General features: G+C 38.9%; 1 protein-coding gene across 3 annotated transcripts in view; it reads right to left on the reverse strand.

Moving 5' to 3' along the window:
- LOC145690714 (uncharacterized) overlaps window positions 1-15,704 on the reverse strand; it is a 163,465-nt gene that overhangs the window by 99,201 nt on the left and 48,560 nt on the right. For all 3 annotated transcript variants that reach the window (XM_081765882.1, XM_081765883.1, XM_081765885.1), the window contains exon 7: window positions 8,901-9,246. In XM_081765882.1, coding sequence (XP_081622008.1) covers window positions 8,901-9,246 — 346 coding nt within the window. The remainder of the gene's footprint in view (window positions 1-8,900; window positions 9,247-15,704) is intronic.

Below are 15,704 nucleotides of genomic sequence, written 5' to 3' on the forward strand. Positions count from 1 at the left end.
TTGCTGGTAAACATTCTTCAAGCTGTTATGAAAAATCAGCATATTTTCGACCTGCAGGTAATCTTTTATATTGATGTACCATTTTGTATCGGTATCCTTAAGGAAATAATGAAGTCCTTACTTGTGTGACACGTGACAACAGACCTTTATTTCTCATTAATAAGGATAACAAAGGATGGGGTGGGATAAAGATAACAAAAGATGCGGTGGGACAAAATATCCATGTTTTTCAGGTCATATGTACACACTTCATACATAATGCAATTACGCACACATCTTACTGTATATAAGAAAGTTTACCATGTCAGTTTCATTAACCTATATGTAACTACTTATGTGTTTACTTAGCATTGGTTCCACTTCCTTGCAAATAGTGTCCACACATAAAAGTTTGGCGGTCAATAAATACACTCTTTTCGTCAACGACCTTTCTCACTGATGCTGCTCAATCGTAGCCTACCATAGAACTAGTTTCAATGTGTATACGCCTACATTGTGATCCCATGTAACGGATCTAACTCTGAACTCACTCATTATTGCATTGCATATGGAACTTTAAACGAATTTTTGCTATGGGTCCAAGTAGCCCCTTAAGGGTCCAAGTAGCCCGCAATTACGGTACCAAGATTAATTCAAGTAAATAATTCGATACGTTGTTATTCCCTAGTTACTTCATAAAACTTTGTAGTGTAGCCACCAGGCATTTCATTTCTTTTAATTTGAATTTATGTTAATTTCATTTATTCTGTAATACGTCATACATATAGCGTTAATTACGGTTACGAAAATCACTATATAACACAAAAATAACGTGGAGATAGAGAAAACATATGCACAGTTTACAAATAATCAAGGCAATACGACAAACATAATTACATATATAAAATTGAAAAATATACAACATGAAATTAAAGAAATAAGACATAAGGAAAGGGATAAAGAATAGAACTTGGAAGGCAATGAAAAGCGGAGGATTACACTATTACTTACTATGGCAAAGCCGGATCATTAATTGCATGAAACATTGTTTAATAATAATAGTGAATCAAGCATTCTACTTGCTTCCCGGCGGGAGCTCATGTAGTTTGGATCCCATGTTAAGCTGTACGTTCACGTTTCATATAGCCTCGCTACTGAAAGGGAAGTTAAACTTAACTCAAAATCAAAAGATTTTATTTTCCACTGGTCTAGTGGCTAGCGCGCGAACTTTTGGTGCACGTAGTCCTAGGTTCGATTTCCCGTGGGAGAACCCATTGAATGCATTATGACGGTTCGGATAACATCCTTAACTGTACATCCACGTCTCATACAGCCTCGGTGCTGAAAAGAGACGTTAAACTCAAAAGAAAGAACGAAGGAATTTTCTGGAACAATAAAATGCTAAAATACTATTTGAGATGACCACATTCAAAGTGGGATTTCCTCAGATAAATATTCTTTTGACAAAATTTTCCCACAAATTACACAATTTGCATACAATTTATTGTAAACTAACAAGTGCTTTGTTTCAAAAATAAAGCGGTTTACTTCCATTGGTAAGGTTAGAAAACAAACAGTAAGAAGCTTAACTGTCCTGAGATCAAAATGCGATCCTTTTGAATAGGCTAAAAATGATAAATCTTTCATTCCACTGTTATTATGACTCGCATATTTAATACTATATTCAGTTCTTATATAAAACCTACAAGTCTTCGCAAATGAATAGGGTTCACTCCAATGTTATTATATTATGTATCAATTGAGTCCTAACTAAATGCAGAATGATCTTAATAGTTACCAATTTAGGGTTCTCTCTACAATAAATGAACTTTCACTTATGTCTACAAATCCCATCTACAGACAATCCCACTAACTACAATTAATACCTATAATTTTCCTTCGAACAAATTTAACATTAAGGGACGTTCTACCTTACTAAGTTTATTTCAATATACAATACCCTGATATAAGTATGTTCATACACACCAAACGAATCCAAACGGCCGATTAATATGACGTAGGTCGTGCTGTGAACTTACGGTAGAACAAATGACCCATGGTGTGCGTGCGTGGCTACGAGAAACTAACCCAGTTTACCTTGTCACACAATTTGGTATTTGGAAGTGTGACAAATCAGCGTACCATCACTGCTGTGTTATAATACCGTTAGCAAGTGTTAATAGGATTTATAATGGGACGGAAAGAAAAGTGTAGGTACAATATCGAGTCGAAATGCTACCCCTGAAACATGCGGTCAACCAAAGTGCAAGGAACAACCACTTTCAAATAAGTATATTAATGATGTCGCAGCTGAAATTTATAAATCAGGACGAATCGCCCATCTATGTTTACACAAAAATGCACGAAGGTATCGACGTGTCACCAAAAAGAATTGTCTGCTTATAAAACCACAAATGACAATTGGGCCATCGCCACGCGCAACAAGCCACAACACTTTTGCATTCTCCGATGAAAGCCGGTTCTGTCAGTGCTCGGACAGCAATCAACAGTAGATGTGGAAGTGGACAGATCAAGATTCACAATTCCATCATCCTACGACGAAATACAGAGCGAGTCATGGTATCATGGTGTCTAGCAAATTTCTCTCAGCAATTTCCCGACTTTTTCCAGACTTTTCCCGATCATTTCCAAATTTTTCCCGACTCATTCTAAAAAAATGTTTTCGTAAAATTAGGAAAGATTGAATGTAATGAAAAAGTGTACAAGTTTTTACCTGATCATAGAATGTCTCCTTCTTCATATATACAATGAAACAACCTAATCGTGCAATTTTTTGATCTCCTCCTCTATGGTAGCAACCTGTTCTGACAACTGACTGTTTCTTTGCTTCAAATTCCTTTCGTCTCTGTTCTGCTCTTCTTTTCTCAGCGGCCCTGCGATCTTTTTTCTGACATCACTTTTCTGCGGTGTTCTTCGGCTTCCTTGAATCTCGCGTATGCGTTTCTCATTGATAGAATCATCTGCTTTAGGATAGGAATGGCTTGTATGCCACCAGCCTCATTGAGAGCATCATACACTACACGCTGCGCTACTAAAGAATCCTCTGACAAATTTTCAACTACTAATTTCTTGTTTACCGAAAAACCCCTTTCTAATGCTACATTACCGTGGGAAAGAATTAGGCATATCTTTACTACTTTGCACAGATATACATCATTTGGTGGTAACACACTCATCCAGAAGTCATCAAGTCTGTGTTCATTTCTTTTGTACGACTCCATTTTCTCCCGCACATGTGTCTGATCTACTAGAGCATTGTATTCTCTGTCTGCCTTTTCTGCATCAGACGCTGAGGCAATATCACTCTGCACTAAAATTTCGAACGTTGCTCTCATTTGTTTAACAGCTTCTTCCTGTGAATGACCAACGGTTAAGGGATTAAGAAACGTCAGCGCTTTTGTAAGGGAATATTTTAGCGGGGACCTCTCCCGCAGCTTGGACACTAAATGTTGATAACATTCACGTACTTGCTTTCGGAAACATATTTCCTTTTCACTAACTTCTGTACATCTCCTCAGTGCTGACCTAGTTGCATACCCAAGGTCAATTTTCTTGATACGAATTAAATTAATATATAAGTTTTCACTTTTCTCCATAACATCAATAGCACTGATACTCTTCCTGGCCATTATTTCTTTTTTAACGAAGCGAGACAATACTTTCAATAACTGAGTAAGGCTACCATGCAAAAATGGAGTCATAGGAGTGTCTGACTTATATTCAGTCAGGAAAGGCTCACAGTCCTCAGCAAGAGATTTGAAAAACGCTAATTTTGCATAGAGCAACTTGTCGTTCAAATTTCTAGCTACTATTCTGAAACTGTTACAGTTGGGTTCTTTGTCTGTTACCTTAACCGTTTCAACATACTTTCTCACATGCGGTAATATTTCTTGGCTTCGCTTGGCTACCTTCGCATTTTCTACCCAACGAATATGGCAAAATGGAAGTGGAAACAATGACGGACCTGTTATTTCAGAATGCTGGGCACGCCTTGCTGGTACCATTTCGTACAAGTTATACAAGGCTCTAAGAGAAGAAATCAAATCCCATCCAGTTTTTTGTATGCCAGTCTTAAAACCACCGTGAACAACGTGAAGACCACACGAGCCAAGTTCAAGGAGCTGTGGAGCGTCTGTACCAAGGGAGGCACAACGTTCCTCTTTCATTAGCCGTAAAAGCGCCCAATTTACATTTGGCCCATCCACTGAAACTTGCAAAAACGGATCAAGCGATTGCAATACATTCTGCAAACCTTGTAGTAGATCTGTAGCTGTACTATGATCCATAAAAACAGAATTCAAATACCGTGTTCTGACTCTGTTCGTGTTATCGTCCCAGAAGCGAACACTTACATCCATTTGAGTTCTTTGCGCAACACTATTTACTTCATCAAATCCAATGACATAATGTTCGCACTCTTGTAATACGGATTTAAGTTCACGTTGAAAGTATGGACACAATCCGTACACGATGCTATATGACATTTTATCCTTGTGCAATTTCATCTCGCTAGCAATTGTAGTGTCTGGAAACATCCTAGTGAAAAGAAGAACACTACTTTCAGCACTGCGTAAAGAGTTGTGATTCATCACCTCGTTTATACACCACAAAATCTCCGCCTGTGTGACTCTATCTTTTAGTTTATATTTGTCCAGGGTCGAAGTAGACCTACGAGTGGGAGAGCATGTTTCGCTGGATGAGCATGGAACAGGACCAGTGCTGGTGCCAGGTTGATCTACATTTAATGAAGACGCAGGAACATCTAAAATTTCTTTAGGTTTTGTTGGGAAATGATATGTCATTGCGAAAGTCTTCTGTCGAGTCGCTGCAAGGTTTTGATGCTTCTTGCTCTTTGAATGACTGGTAAGGGCTGTACGTCCCATGGTGCCAAACAAAAATGTGTCATGACACCACACACATTCTGCAGTTAACTTCGTCTTCCCTTCTTTTACCCAGGGAAATTCATCTTTCCACCTTACTTGAAAATTCGTTGACTGCATGATGTGCGTCAGACTCTGAAAACACAAAAGATAAATCATGGCAAAACTACGCGAATATGTTCGGTGCTGAGCTAATTCGTGGCGTAATCGACGATTACGTAAATAAACGTTAACCTAACGTTAGGAAAACTTTGCTTAGGTTTTTTTTTTTTTTTTTTTTTTTTTTTTTTTTGTAATAGATGGTAAAAAGTGTTGAATTATTTACGAAATCATTCCCCAGATAAACTTACCTGTACGTGAAAAACAATCCAACATTTAATTTATACTAAATATTATATACGCATAGTACGATGCAACGCCCAATTAACCACCCGTTACTCTTGAAACGCAAAAACCTTTCTGCTGTCAGCAAACACTGTTGCCAACCACTCGCTCACCACTCTTCTTCCCCCAGCACCACAGCAGGAGACAAACCGCGCGCCTCACATAAATCGCAGAAAATCCACGGTGTACGAGATGCAACGCGTACCACGTGACCACTTCTACGTAGAAAATAAAAAAAACGGTTGAGATGGATCGCGATGTATTTAGGAACACTTTTTAAAAAAATACGATGTAAACGTACTACATCGCGATGCATTTGGGAACGCGAGGTTTATCGAAGTCGCTCCGACAAGCGTCAGCATCATTTCCAACATGTGGAATTTAATTCCATTTTTCCCGACTTTTTTCCGCAAATTCCAGACAAATCCCCGAATTCCCGACCATTTTTTAAATTTAAGACAAATTCCCGACTTTCCCGATTTTCCCGACTGCTAGACACCCTGTGGTATGGAATACAATTTACAGGATGTCCAGCGATCATGATTTTTCAAATTCCCGCATAATTCCCAAACATTTTACGATTTTTTCCCGAATAAATATATCCAGATTTTTGACAAAGATAATATAATAATACATTAATAATTCTGTATGACATGGTTTTCATATCACTGAGTTATTGTTTATGCACCCATAAGACCAAGACTTACTGTTACACTTGTACTTACTGTTTGTTCTTTTGCACTATTTATTTTACATTTAAATTAATGCAAGGGGCCAACAGTTACTTGTATAATTCCCGTTTCAGAACGAAATTCCCGCATATTTCTAGTCCTTTTCGCGACACACTCGTATTTTTGTAAAATTCCCAATTTCCCCGTATGCTGAATTTAGGAAAATAGTATTTACTTGATACGATGAACACATCAATGCTAGACAATAGATCGCAAGATGGATTCCTACCCTTCTTTTTAAAACAGGCTAACTATCGTAGGACTCCACACGATTAATGGACGGAGGGTAAAGATTCCACGAGACAAGAATCGTACAGAAAATGTTTAACATCTCCTGCGGCTATAATTGCACAGTCGGCAACACAGACCCAAAACAAAACAACCGCCTCTTGAGGAACTCTGTAACGAATGGTATCATGCGTCACAGGATATCATTGATGACTTACTGGACGCCATACCACGCAGGATGGAAGTTCTACGTGCTACAGAAGACAACTCCACCAAGTACTAACCCCAACATCAAGAATGGTTCTTTCTATACACTGATACGTAAGAATGCCCACATGTTAATTTTTCGAGTGTCCTTAAATACTCTTTTGAAGTCACAATTCATTTATGTTGATATCGTTTGAGTAATTTCCTCTTTTACAGTACAGTGACGATTACAGGATACCTATGTCCTGTATGAGTTGGTCTCTTGAGACAGTGCTAGTGCTGCGTATGTTAACAGGTTGACTGTCATGAGACTAAAAACTATGTTTCAAGTGAAACTGCGATACTCAGTATGGGTCTCACCACCGCAACTAGTTAAGGCCTTGATGCCCCTATGCGGGTTTCACAAGATGTGTCAACTTGTTAACGTGTGCAAACCGGCTGTTTAGGCTCTTGAATGTTGCCTTGTACTTGTAGCCTAGCCTTGCAAACCAGTTGCTCATACTTTCAGAACATGGAATCCTGATGGCCACTTGGCACCATTATGTTGCACACACATTTTGACCATGAAAGTCAATCTGTTCTAAAGAACACTAACAAATTAAGACACCTAAATTCTACCGTTCCGAGACAAAAAACCGTACCTGCAGGAAACCGTTTTGGGAAAGTTAAGGTTTTCTAGTTAGCTGTTTTATGGACAAGTTAAAGTTTACAGTTATGTTCACGCCGTCATTATTATACAGTTGAGTTGATTTTAAGTTTAACGTCCCTTTCAGCAGCGAGGCTATATGAGACGGGACCTACCCCATGAGCTCCCGCCGGGAATCGAACCTGGGTCTCCCACGCCTACGCTAACCGCTTAGCCACGAAGGAGCTGTCAATATTACAGATACAACTTTATGTTATAATCAGTAGATACCACATAATCGCACAACTTGCCTGTTATCAATAACTTAATTTCGGCTAAAGCTGTGGATATGGTTTGATTTAGTTTAACCTGCTAGGCGAAAGGAGACGTGGGCCTACTGACTATAATGAAATCCGAACCACTTTTGTCGTTCAACTTTACCCTCACCGGGACCATGCGAACCGAAGTCAAGCGTGCTAGCCACTAGACCAAACGGGGGTTCTAGCTACAGATATGGTTTCTTGAATTGTTTAATACAAAAGATCGTGGCGTTTATTGAAAACTGTACTCTGATTTATTTATCCAGTAGAGTTCCTAAAACTCGGCTCTCGATAACCCGGCAGTCCGGATAACTCGCCATACCCTGGCTGGCAGGGTAAGTAGTAGCTAGTTTTTGCAAAGTCGGCTAGTTAATTTTCATTATAGAAAGCTTTATGCCTTAATTTTCATTACAGAAAGCTTTATGCCTTAATTTTCATTATAGAAAGCTTTATGCCTTAATTTTCATTATAGAAATCTTTATGCCTTAATTTTCATTATAGAAAGCTTTATGCCTTAATTTTCATTATAGAAAGCTTTATGCCTTCATAAAGTATTATTCTGAGGTCTGTCTTATCAGGTAAATTACTGCGCAGTGTGTATTCTCTAATTTTCATTTACATGTATAGTAAAGACCTTATGCCTTCATAAAGTACGTACTTTTTCTTTGTTTAAGAGTAATTGGGCCGTTTATTTTTTGTTGTATTCTGAACCAACCAATACATACAATTAACGGCTGTTTAGGCCGTTACAGTACTATATTTTCTGAGAAAACACTCGTACTTATTCTTTTTTAACCCCAATCCCGATAACCCGGCATATTCACAAACTCGGCCACTCTTAGGCCGATTTTTCGGGACTCTACAGTATTTGCATCCTTGTAGAATAGGACCTACATTTTTAAGCAAGGCCTAAACCACTGTAATGCATTTGATACTCTCCCACCGAGCACACAACTCAAAACCTCATACACCGAAGGAACGTGCGCTGGACTGTAGGCCAGTAAAAAGAACTGCAAACTGTACCTTGTTTCATGGTATACTGACAGAGCATTATTTTGAAAAAATACAAAAACAAAAACAAACAAACAAAAAAATCAGTTACTTGGGTTTGTGTCAACAAAGAGTGATGTTGCAAACTAAAACATCTTAAAATGCATTCTAAGCAAAATTTTGAACCATTTCACTGTCTTCTTCTTCAAAGTAAGTATAAAACAAATGATGTAATTAAAAATTGAAGAACACGACACCTACAACAATCGCATAGAAAGAACTACAAAACCAGCAATAAGAATTTCTTGATCACCCTTTACAACGGAGAATTAAGCAGTAAACATGTTGTGATGACGTAACAGTCCCACAACGTATTTCTCTTCTTCAATAAGTTTAAAACTGATACTGTTTTACTTCATAGTACGCCTATTTCTAAGTTCTACGAACTATATCCTCCAAATATTAATAAGTGCTAATTTTAACTAAAATGACTCTTGAATCTTAAAGCTTTCCTTTCCTACAACAATTATCTTACCTTCTGATATTAATTTCTGAAGTTTAGAAAATTTATCAACAATTGATAGAACAAATGGAGGTCCAAATATTTCTTCCCATATACTTTGCACTGCTTGTGTATGAGGATGAAATCTTACACTATCTTCTATTGGCATGGGGTATTGGTTCAATAACCTCCACATGGCTTTTGACAGCATAAGCCCCAACGTCGACTCGATCTTCTCACTTGCAGTCGAAAAGCGAACCCCATCGGGAGATCCGTGACTGTCGCCAGACGCATTATTTCCAACGCCTACACACACTGAAATCTCGACTTCAGTTTTCGATATTACAACATGTTTTTTACGTCTTTCGTCAGGTTTATTCTGAAAAATTAGATACAATAAAAATGCATAATATTACATGAAATACAAGGGCGAAATCAAACTGAATTACACTTTATTTTCTACAAAGATCACTTGCGATTCAGAGGGCAAATTCGTCTTTTCTATGTAATTTCAGTTTCTTTATCTATGCACATTTGCCGGAGTAGTCATTCCAGGTACTCTCGAAACTATTTATCGGTATGTGTAGCATCTATTACTGATCAGTTACATGAAACTAACTATACAAAGTTTATGAAATTATGTCTGCGCAAGGGGTACCTCCAGACTGGACCTGAACTGATGATACTCAGGCGAAGGCCTCGTTGGAGAAGTGCAATAGTTGTGGGAGCACCTACAACTCCACCTCGCCAATATCGATGCTAGTTTCGCGATTAGTGTGAAAAAGTGCGTTTAATTGTTGCAAAAACAAGACCTTTCTTCTTTATCAGGGTGCTTCTTTTGAATTGCACAACATAATCTTCGCTGTGTCGCTACATATACGATGATGTTAATAGAAGTCTCAATCTCACACTAGTGAGGGGTTGTGTTTATGCCCCCACTATATTCATTGGGCTTGGATTTCCTGTTTATGGCAATACAGTTTTGTATCGTGATTGGTCACTAGCTTCGACATGAAGCTCACTGGATCCTATTCGTGAGCAGATCGCCATTCGTCAATGTATGCTTTTGTTTTTGTCATGCAATAATGGCTTTTGCAACCCACCAGGCAGAGATCTTCGTTCTCTTAAGGCACTAAAGCACAATGCGCTACAGGATGAATATGACGATGTTACCACCTACATTTTCGAAACCCTGATTCATATGTTGTAAAGAATGTAAATTTTGTTGAGGCTGATGACACTGTTGTTTCCTTTTTCTTCTCAGTTGTGACCATCTTTATTCTCCACACAGCCATCAAGCACCTGTAAATTCATGCGGTGGTCGTATCTTCTTTCCAGAAATCAGTCGTTTACTGTTACCCTTGAAATCACATCACGCTCTTTCCTCTCGAATGTTAAAATCAACTGATCAAATGATGTACAGTGATTGTACAGTGATTTCATCCCTCTGGTCAGAGACAAGATGTCACTGCACGTATGCGTCAAATGGGCAGATTGTGGATCATGGGATATTCAAAACTGTAGATCAATGTAATAAAAATAAAAAATAAAGAGTTTGTGTGTGTGTGTCTGTGTGCAGCCTGGGGACCAGATGAGTGGACCGAGAGTTACCAAATTTTGGTCACGGGAAACTTGGTCCAGGCCCCAGACCAAGATGAAGCATTTTTTTTTTTTTTAATTCGAACCAGCGGACGTCTCGGGGGGAAGGGGGGAGGTACCGGGACATGTAAAAGTAGTAGAAAATGACCGATATTAGTGTCGAATTCATAGTTTGCGCGGTCGCTGAGATCAATGGTGAAACTTCCATTAGCGATGACTTTCAAATTCAGTTACCATTGTATGCGGGCCGGAGGTAACCTTGGGGGGGGGGGGGGAGTACCGAGACATGTAAAGATAATCCAAAATGACCAATATTTTTTTCTCTCGTTGTTCAATAATAGATATTTCAGCTACTCTGATAATAAATCTCACAAGTATTTTATTCACAAGGTAAGGAACCTTTTCTGCTGGCATCAGTAACATTAATAAGAAATGAAATGAAATGAAATCTTTGAGTTTTACGTCCCACAGTTATGCCGGTTAGGCTAAAGGAGACGGTGATTATGAGAAATGAGTGAAATGGTGGAATGAAGAAAGTGGGAGGAAACGGGAGAACCCCGAGAAAACCCACGAGCACGGTGTTTGTCCACCACAAAGTTCACTTGGCGGGGGCTGGGATCGAACCCGGGACCCCAAGCACCAGAGGTGAACGCTCTACCACTGAGCCACCGCGCCCCCCTAACATTAATAAGAGTCTCTATGCTATGATAAATAAACCCACTATTTTTGTATTTCGCTACGTATTAAAACGAAGTTAAGTTACGAGTTCGTATTATTGTCAAACAGAGATTTAATTCTAAGCCTAATATACGTTAAGACTCCTACTGATAATTTGATTTCGTTGATACACTTACAGCAAAGTGTAAACTCACCTCATACATGTTAGTTTCCCAATAATTTTCAATTTAGCGAACAGGCCAATTTGAATAATGTTTTCTGTGATGCAAAGAAAGTGTAGTTTTGCATGAGTTACTAAATACCGTACTCAAACCGGTCAATTGATTGGGTAGTTAATACATAACATGTATGAAATGATTTAGGATTTAGATTTCTGGGCATCTAAGGCCATTTAGCCTTTCACGTTTTGAGGGATGACGTTCCTCGGTGAGCACACAATCCGGGGAAAAGGAAGGAATAAAGGATGGGGAAAGGAAGGAAGCGGCCTGGGACCTATAAGTTAGGTACCACCCCGACATTTGCCTGGTGTGAATCAGAAAAACAAAGGAAAGTCTCATTCAGGGTGGTTGGCCTGAAAAAGCGTTTTACACTTTTTCGACCGAGTGCCCCAATCGGGAATCGAACCCGGGACCGCTCGTACCAAAGGCGAGAGCGTTAGCGACTACGCTACGCGGGACCACAACATGTATGAAATGAGTATCACTTCTGCTAATGACTTAACAATGAATTTCACAGTACAACTACACATATGTGGACATATGCTGTGGTTCGAAATCTATATATTACTCATCAAGACTCCAAATAAAATAACTGAACTTAATGAATTAAATCCTAAGCAATTAAAATACTTGTAGAATTCCTATATTAGTTTTGCTTTTTTTAAGCTTGGGATTTATACCTAAAAAATAGAAATACCTTTAAAAATAAAATAAAGTGCAACTTACTAGACTAATATAGTGTTGGGCCACCTTTCGCCTTCACAGTAACTCTAATGCGATGTGAAGTCATAGAAATCGTAAATGGTAACAAGTTGATTGTTATATCTTTTCGTGTGCAGTGCATTATTTAGTACTGTGAGAGATAATGATGGCGGAAATCATCGTCGGATTTGTGTTTTCAAAATGGGCCACAGATGTACAATTATGGTCATGTCGGGGATTAATCTTTTAACTACCATGGAGATGTATGTGTCCCACGATAGGTATTCAGAGAACCAGTGGTAATTTACAGCATGTTATTGCTATGTATCAATGTCCCACTAGTAAAGGAAAGCCTGCTAATGGTTTACAGAATTCTTATAATTATAGATTACACTTGTAGGTCGCATTGTTGTGAAGTTTCATTGTTAACCCTCTGCTCACTAGAACGCCGCTGTTGATTATTCAATGTGGTAACTGTCTCGTTTTATTTTATGTATTTTTAGTGATTTTTTCATTTGAATGTTTTCAAACTATTTAATTTTTACATAAATCATGCACTTGCGAGGGACATAACACGTTTGTAGCTACTGTTTTAATCCTGAACAGTTGCATCCCACTGCTATTTTTACGTGGAACTTATTTATCCCAGTGGCTGTGAAAACCAAAGAGAGGGCGTAACCCTCTGATGGCTGGGAGTTGAAGTCTCTTCCCTAAACGTATATGCTCTGAAACTGATGAATAAAGGTATATTATATACCTTTAAGGCATGTATCGAATTAAATCTGCCATTTTTAAATTGATATAGTACCTTTATTACGCATTGTACAAGTTTCTGTTTCACATTTATTGAGAGCAAGTACATTGACTTAAAGTATGCTCAAAGAAACAATGCAAAGAGTTAATGGATTGTATTCATGGTGCAGCTTCTTGCGGATTCCCTTCATGAGGATTTCGACACACACTTTCTTGATCGTCCTGGCAGCAGCAATCCACTTTCACTAAAACTCCTGAATGGTTTTCGTAGCCTCACCTGTCTTCCTCAAAACGCCTTTCACTCGCGTCCAATAACGCTCGATAGGCCGGCACTGCGGGACATTAGGTGGGTTCATGTCTTTTTGACAAATTCGATTCCGTTGTTCTTCATGAATTTTATCGTCACTTTGGCGCAGTGGATTGGGACGAGATCAGGCCAGAATATAGTGGGGACATCGTGCTTTCGAATTAGTGACAGCAGTCGCTTCTGTAAGCACTCTTGGACATAGACCTGTGCGTTCACCGTACCCTTCGTGACAAAAACCGAACTCCTTTCTCGGCACTCGCAGATCGCCTGCCACACAAGATATTTCTCGTCGAATTTCCCCACTGCGACTGTTGTTTCGGATCGTGGGATATGCTGTCCAGGTGAGACAGTATAGAATTGTTGGCCAGGAAGCGCTGAAAAGTCGGCCTTGACGTAGGTTTCGTCGTCCATAATGATGTGGCGATTTTCGCGTCCGAGGTAGTCATAGAGTTTGAGAGCACGTGATGTGACGACGGTGCGCTGATTTTCTGAAACTCTTGGCACCTTCTGTTTTTTGTATGTCCTCATACTTTCGCGTTGCATCGATCTCTGCATTATGCTGACGTTTGTGTTGCACTTCCTGGAAACATTCCTGACCGAAGCACTAGGATTCTTCTTTATGGCACTCACGACCCTTTTGTGAAGTCGAGGGTCACGTGGGCCGTAAGGATTTCGATTGTGTGGTTGTCGTTCGATCGACTGAGTCGTAATGTACTGTGTCAGTATGGTTTGGACAGTTCAGTGCGGCATTTTCAAGTCCTTCGCAATCAAACTCCACGGGCGACAAGGATTTTGGAGCCATTTGTCGACGACTCGTTGACGGGGATCTCTTTCATTCATTGCTGTATCTGTACCCTTCAACATAAAACAATGAAAAGTATATCAATTTCTAAGTTAATGTATGTGCTGTCAATACAGGTAAAACATAAACTTGTACAATGCGTAACAAAGGTGCTACATCAATTTAAAAATGGCACATTTAATTCGGTACATGCCTTACTCCCTCATCTCAAATTTAAAAACATAGGTACTCACAAAATGATTTTTCGCTCGCCAAGAAAAAAAAAAAAAAATTCAGAAGTCAGTGATGTACGAAGTCGTAAACGCAAGTACAATGCAGATGAAATTCGCAGATGTCTTGAGGACTCTGACGTTGACTGTGTAAGTGATAATTCCATAGCTGATGAAGATTATCAAATAGACGGTAGTGGAAATGAAAGTGGGGATAATGAAACCGATCAAAGTGATGAACCAAGGTGCTATTGATAAAGCACTGGTTGCATGTACTAATAAAGAGCTTGTTATTTGGAATAAGCTACCGAATGTAAAATATACCGAATGTGTAATCATAAATACGATCCGGATGTTCTTCTGACAATATATATCATAACTGAAAATAAAGGATGATCATTTATTTCACTACCACTTGGATATATAGGTCCTACGTAAAAATACCAGTGGGACACATACCTCCCAACGTTGAAAAATGAAATATTTCTTTATACTTTTGACAAGAACTTTAATTAAAATGACCATATATTAATGTAATTCACTCCGAAAAAAAATGGTAGTGAAAGGGTTGAGTCCAGGGAAGTTTTCAACTTATGTCCTGTTCATTATGGCGAATGTTATATGTTCGTGGCACAAATGGCGTCGTGCTAAAGCCTGGGGCATGGATTGATCGACGTTTACAAGGTGAATGGCCTGCCCGATTACCAGACCTCACTCCAATGCACTTCTACCTTTGGAGGACACATTAAGGCTATGGTTATGGTATGAAAATTTGTGATCTTCGTCATCTTGAGCAACGTATCATGACTACCTGTGAGCAGATTTCCCCAGTTACCCTGCTCCGTACTCATAGCAATTGGGAGAGGCGTCTGTACACGTGCATTGCCCAGCATAGAGCACGTTGTGTTGACAGGTAAATATCAATTGTCGTTGTCGATAACTTCTTACCAAATATACATGAAATCTGATTTTGGATTTGACATCCTGAGCAAATTCTAGCCTAAGGTCATGTATCACATGACACCTATTATTTTAAATTAAAAAAAAAAATGAAATTCAAGATGGAGGCCGTCCGCGAATCATCATCCGAAAGGTTTGTCCCTAGTCCTATCGTACATTTTCCTACATCAAGTTCAATATAAATATATCCGTACGGATTTTAAAAGGGGTGGTAAGAGATTTTTGAAACACCCTGTATATATACACTGCAAGTTCTATGAAGATATTTTTAAATCTCAAACAATTTCGTTTGATTGGTTTATTGGAGCGTAACACCCTTTTTTGAAACATAAATATAAGACATAAGTTAGCGTATATGTGTTAGCGTTGGGCACCGAACCAGGAATCCCGCTACCAAGGACGAGAACGTTAACCGCTCAGTCACACGGAAACTCTAAACCTAAAATGGCCTGTCCACACAATGCAGAGTTACAAGCTCGTTTGTGTACCATTGTAAACTATTTCAATGTTCTACGTTCACTGATTTACGATTTCGTCTTTAAATTTTATCTATCTTATTTATTGTATTATTTTACTTTGTTGGGTCTTACTTTCTATCTCTGCACGCAG

Source organism: Thermobia domestica, chromosome 7, assembly GCF_964235325.1.
Source record: "Thermobia domestica chromosome 7, izTheDome1.hap1.1, whole genome shotgun sequence".
NCBI classification, from domain to species: domain Eukaryota; kingdom Metazoa; phylum Arthropoda; class Insecta; order Zygentoma; family Lepismatidae; genus Thermobia; species Thermobia domestica.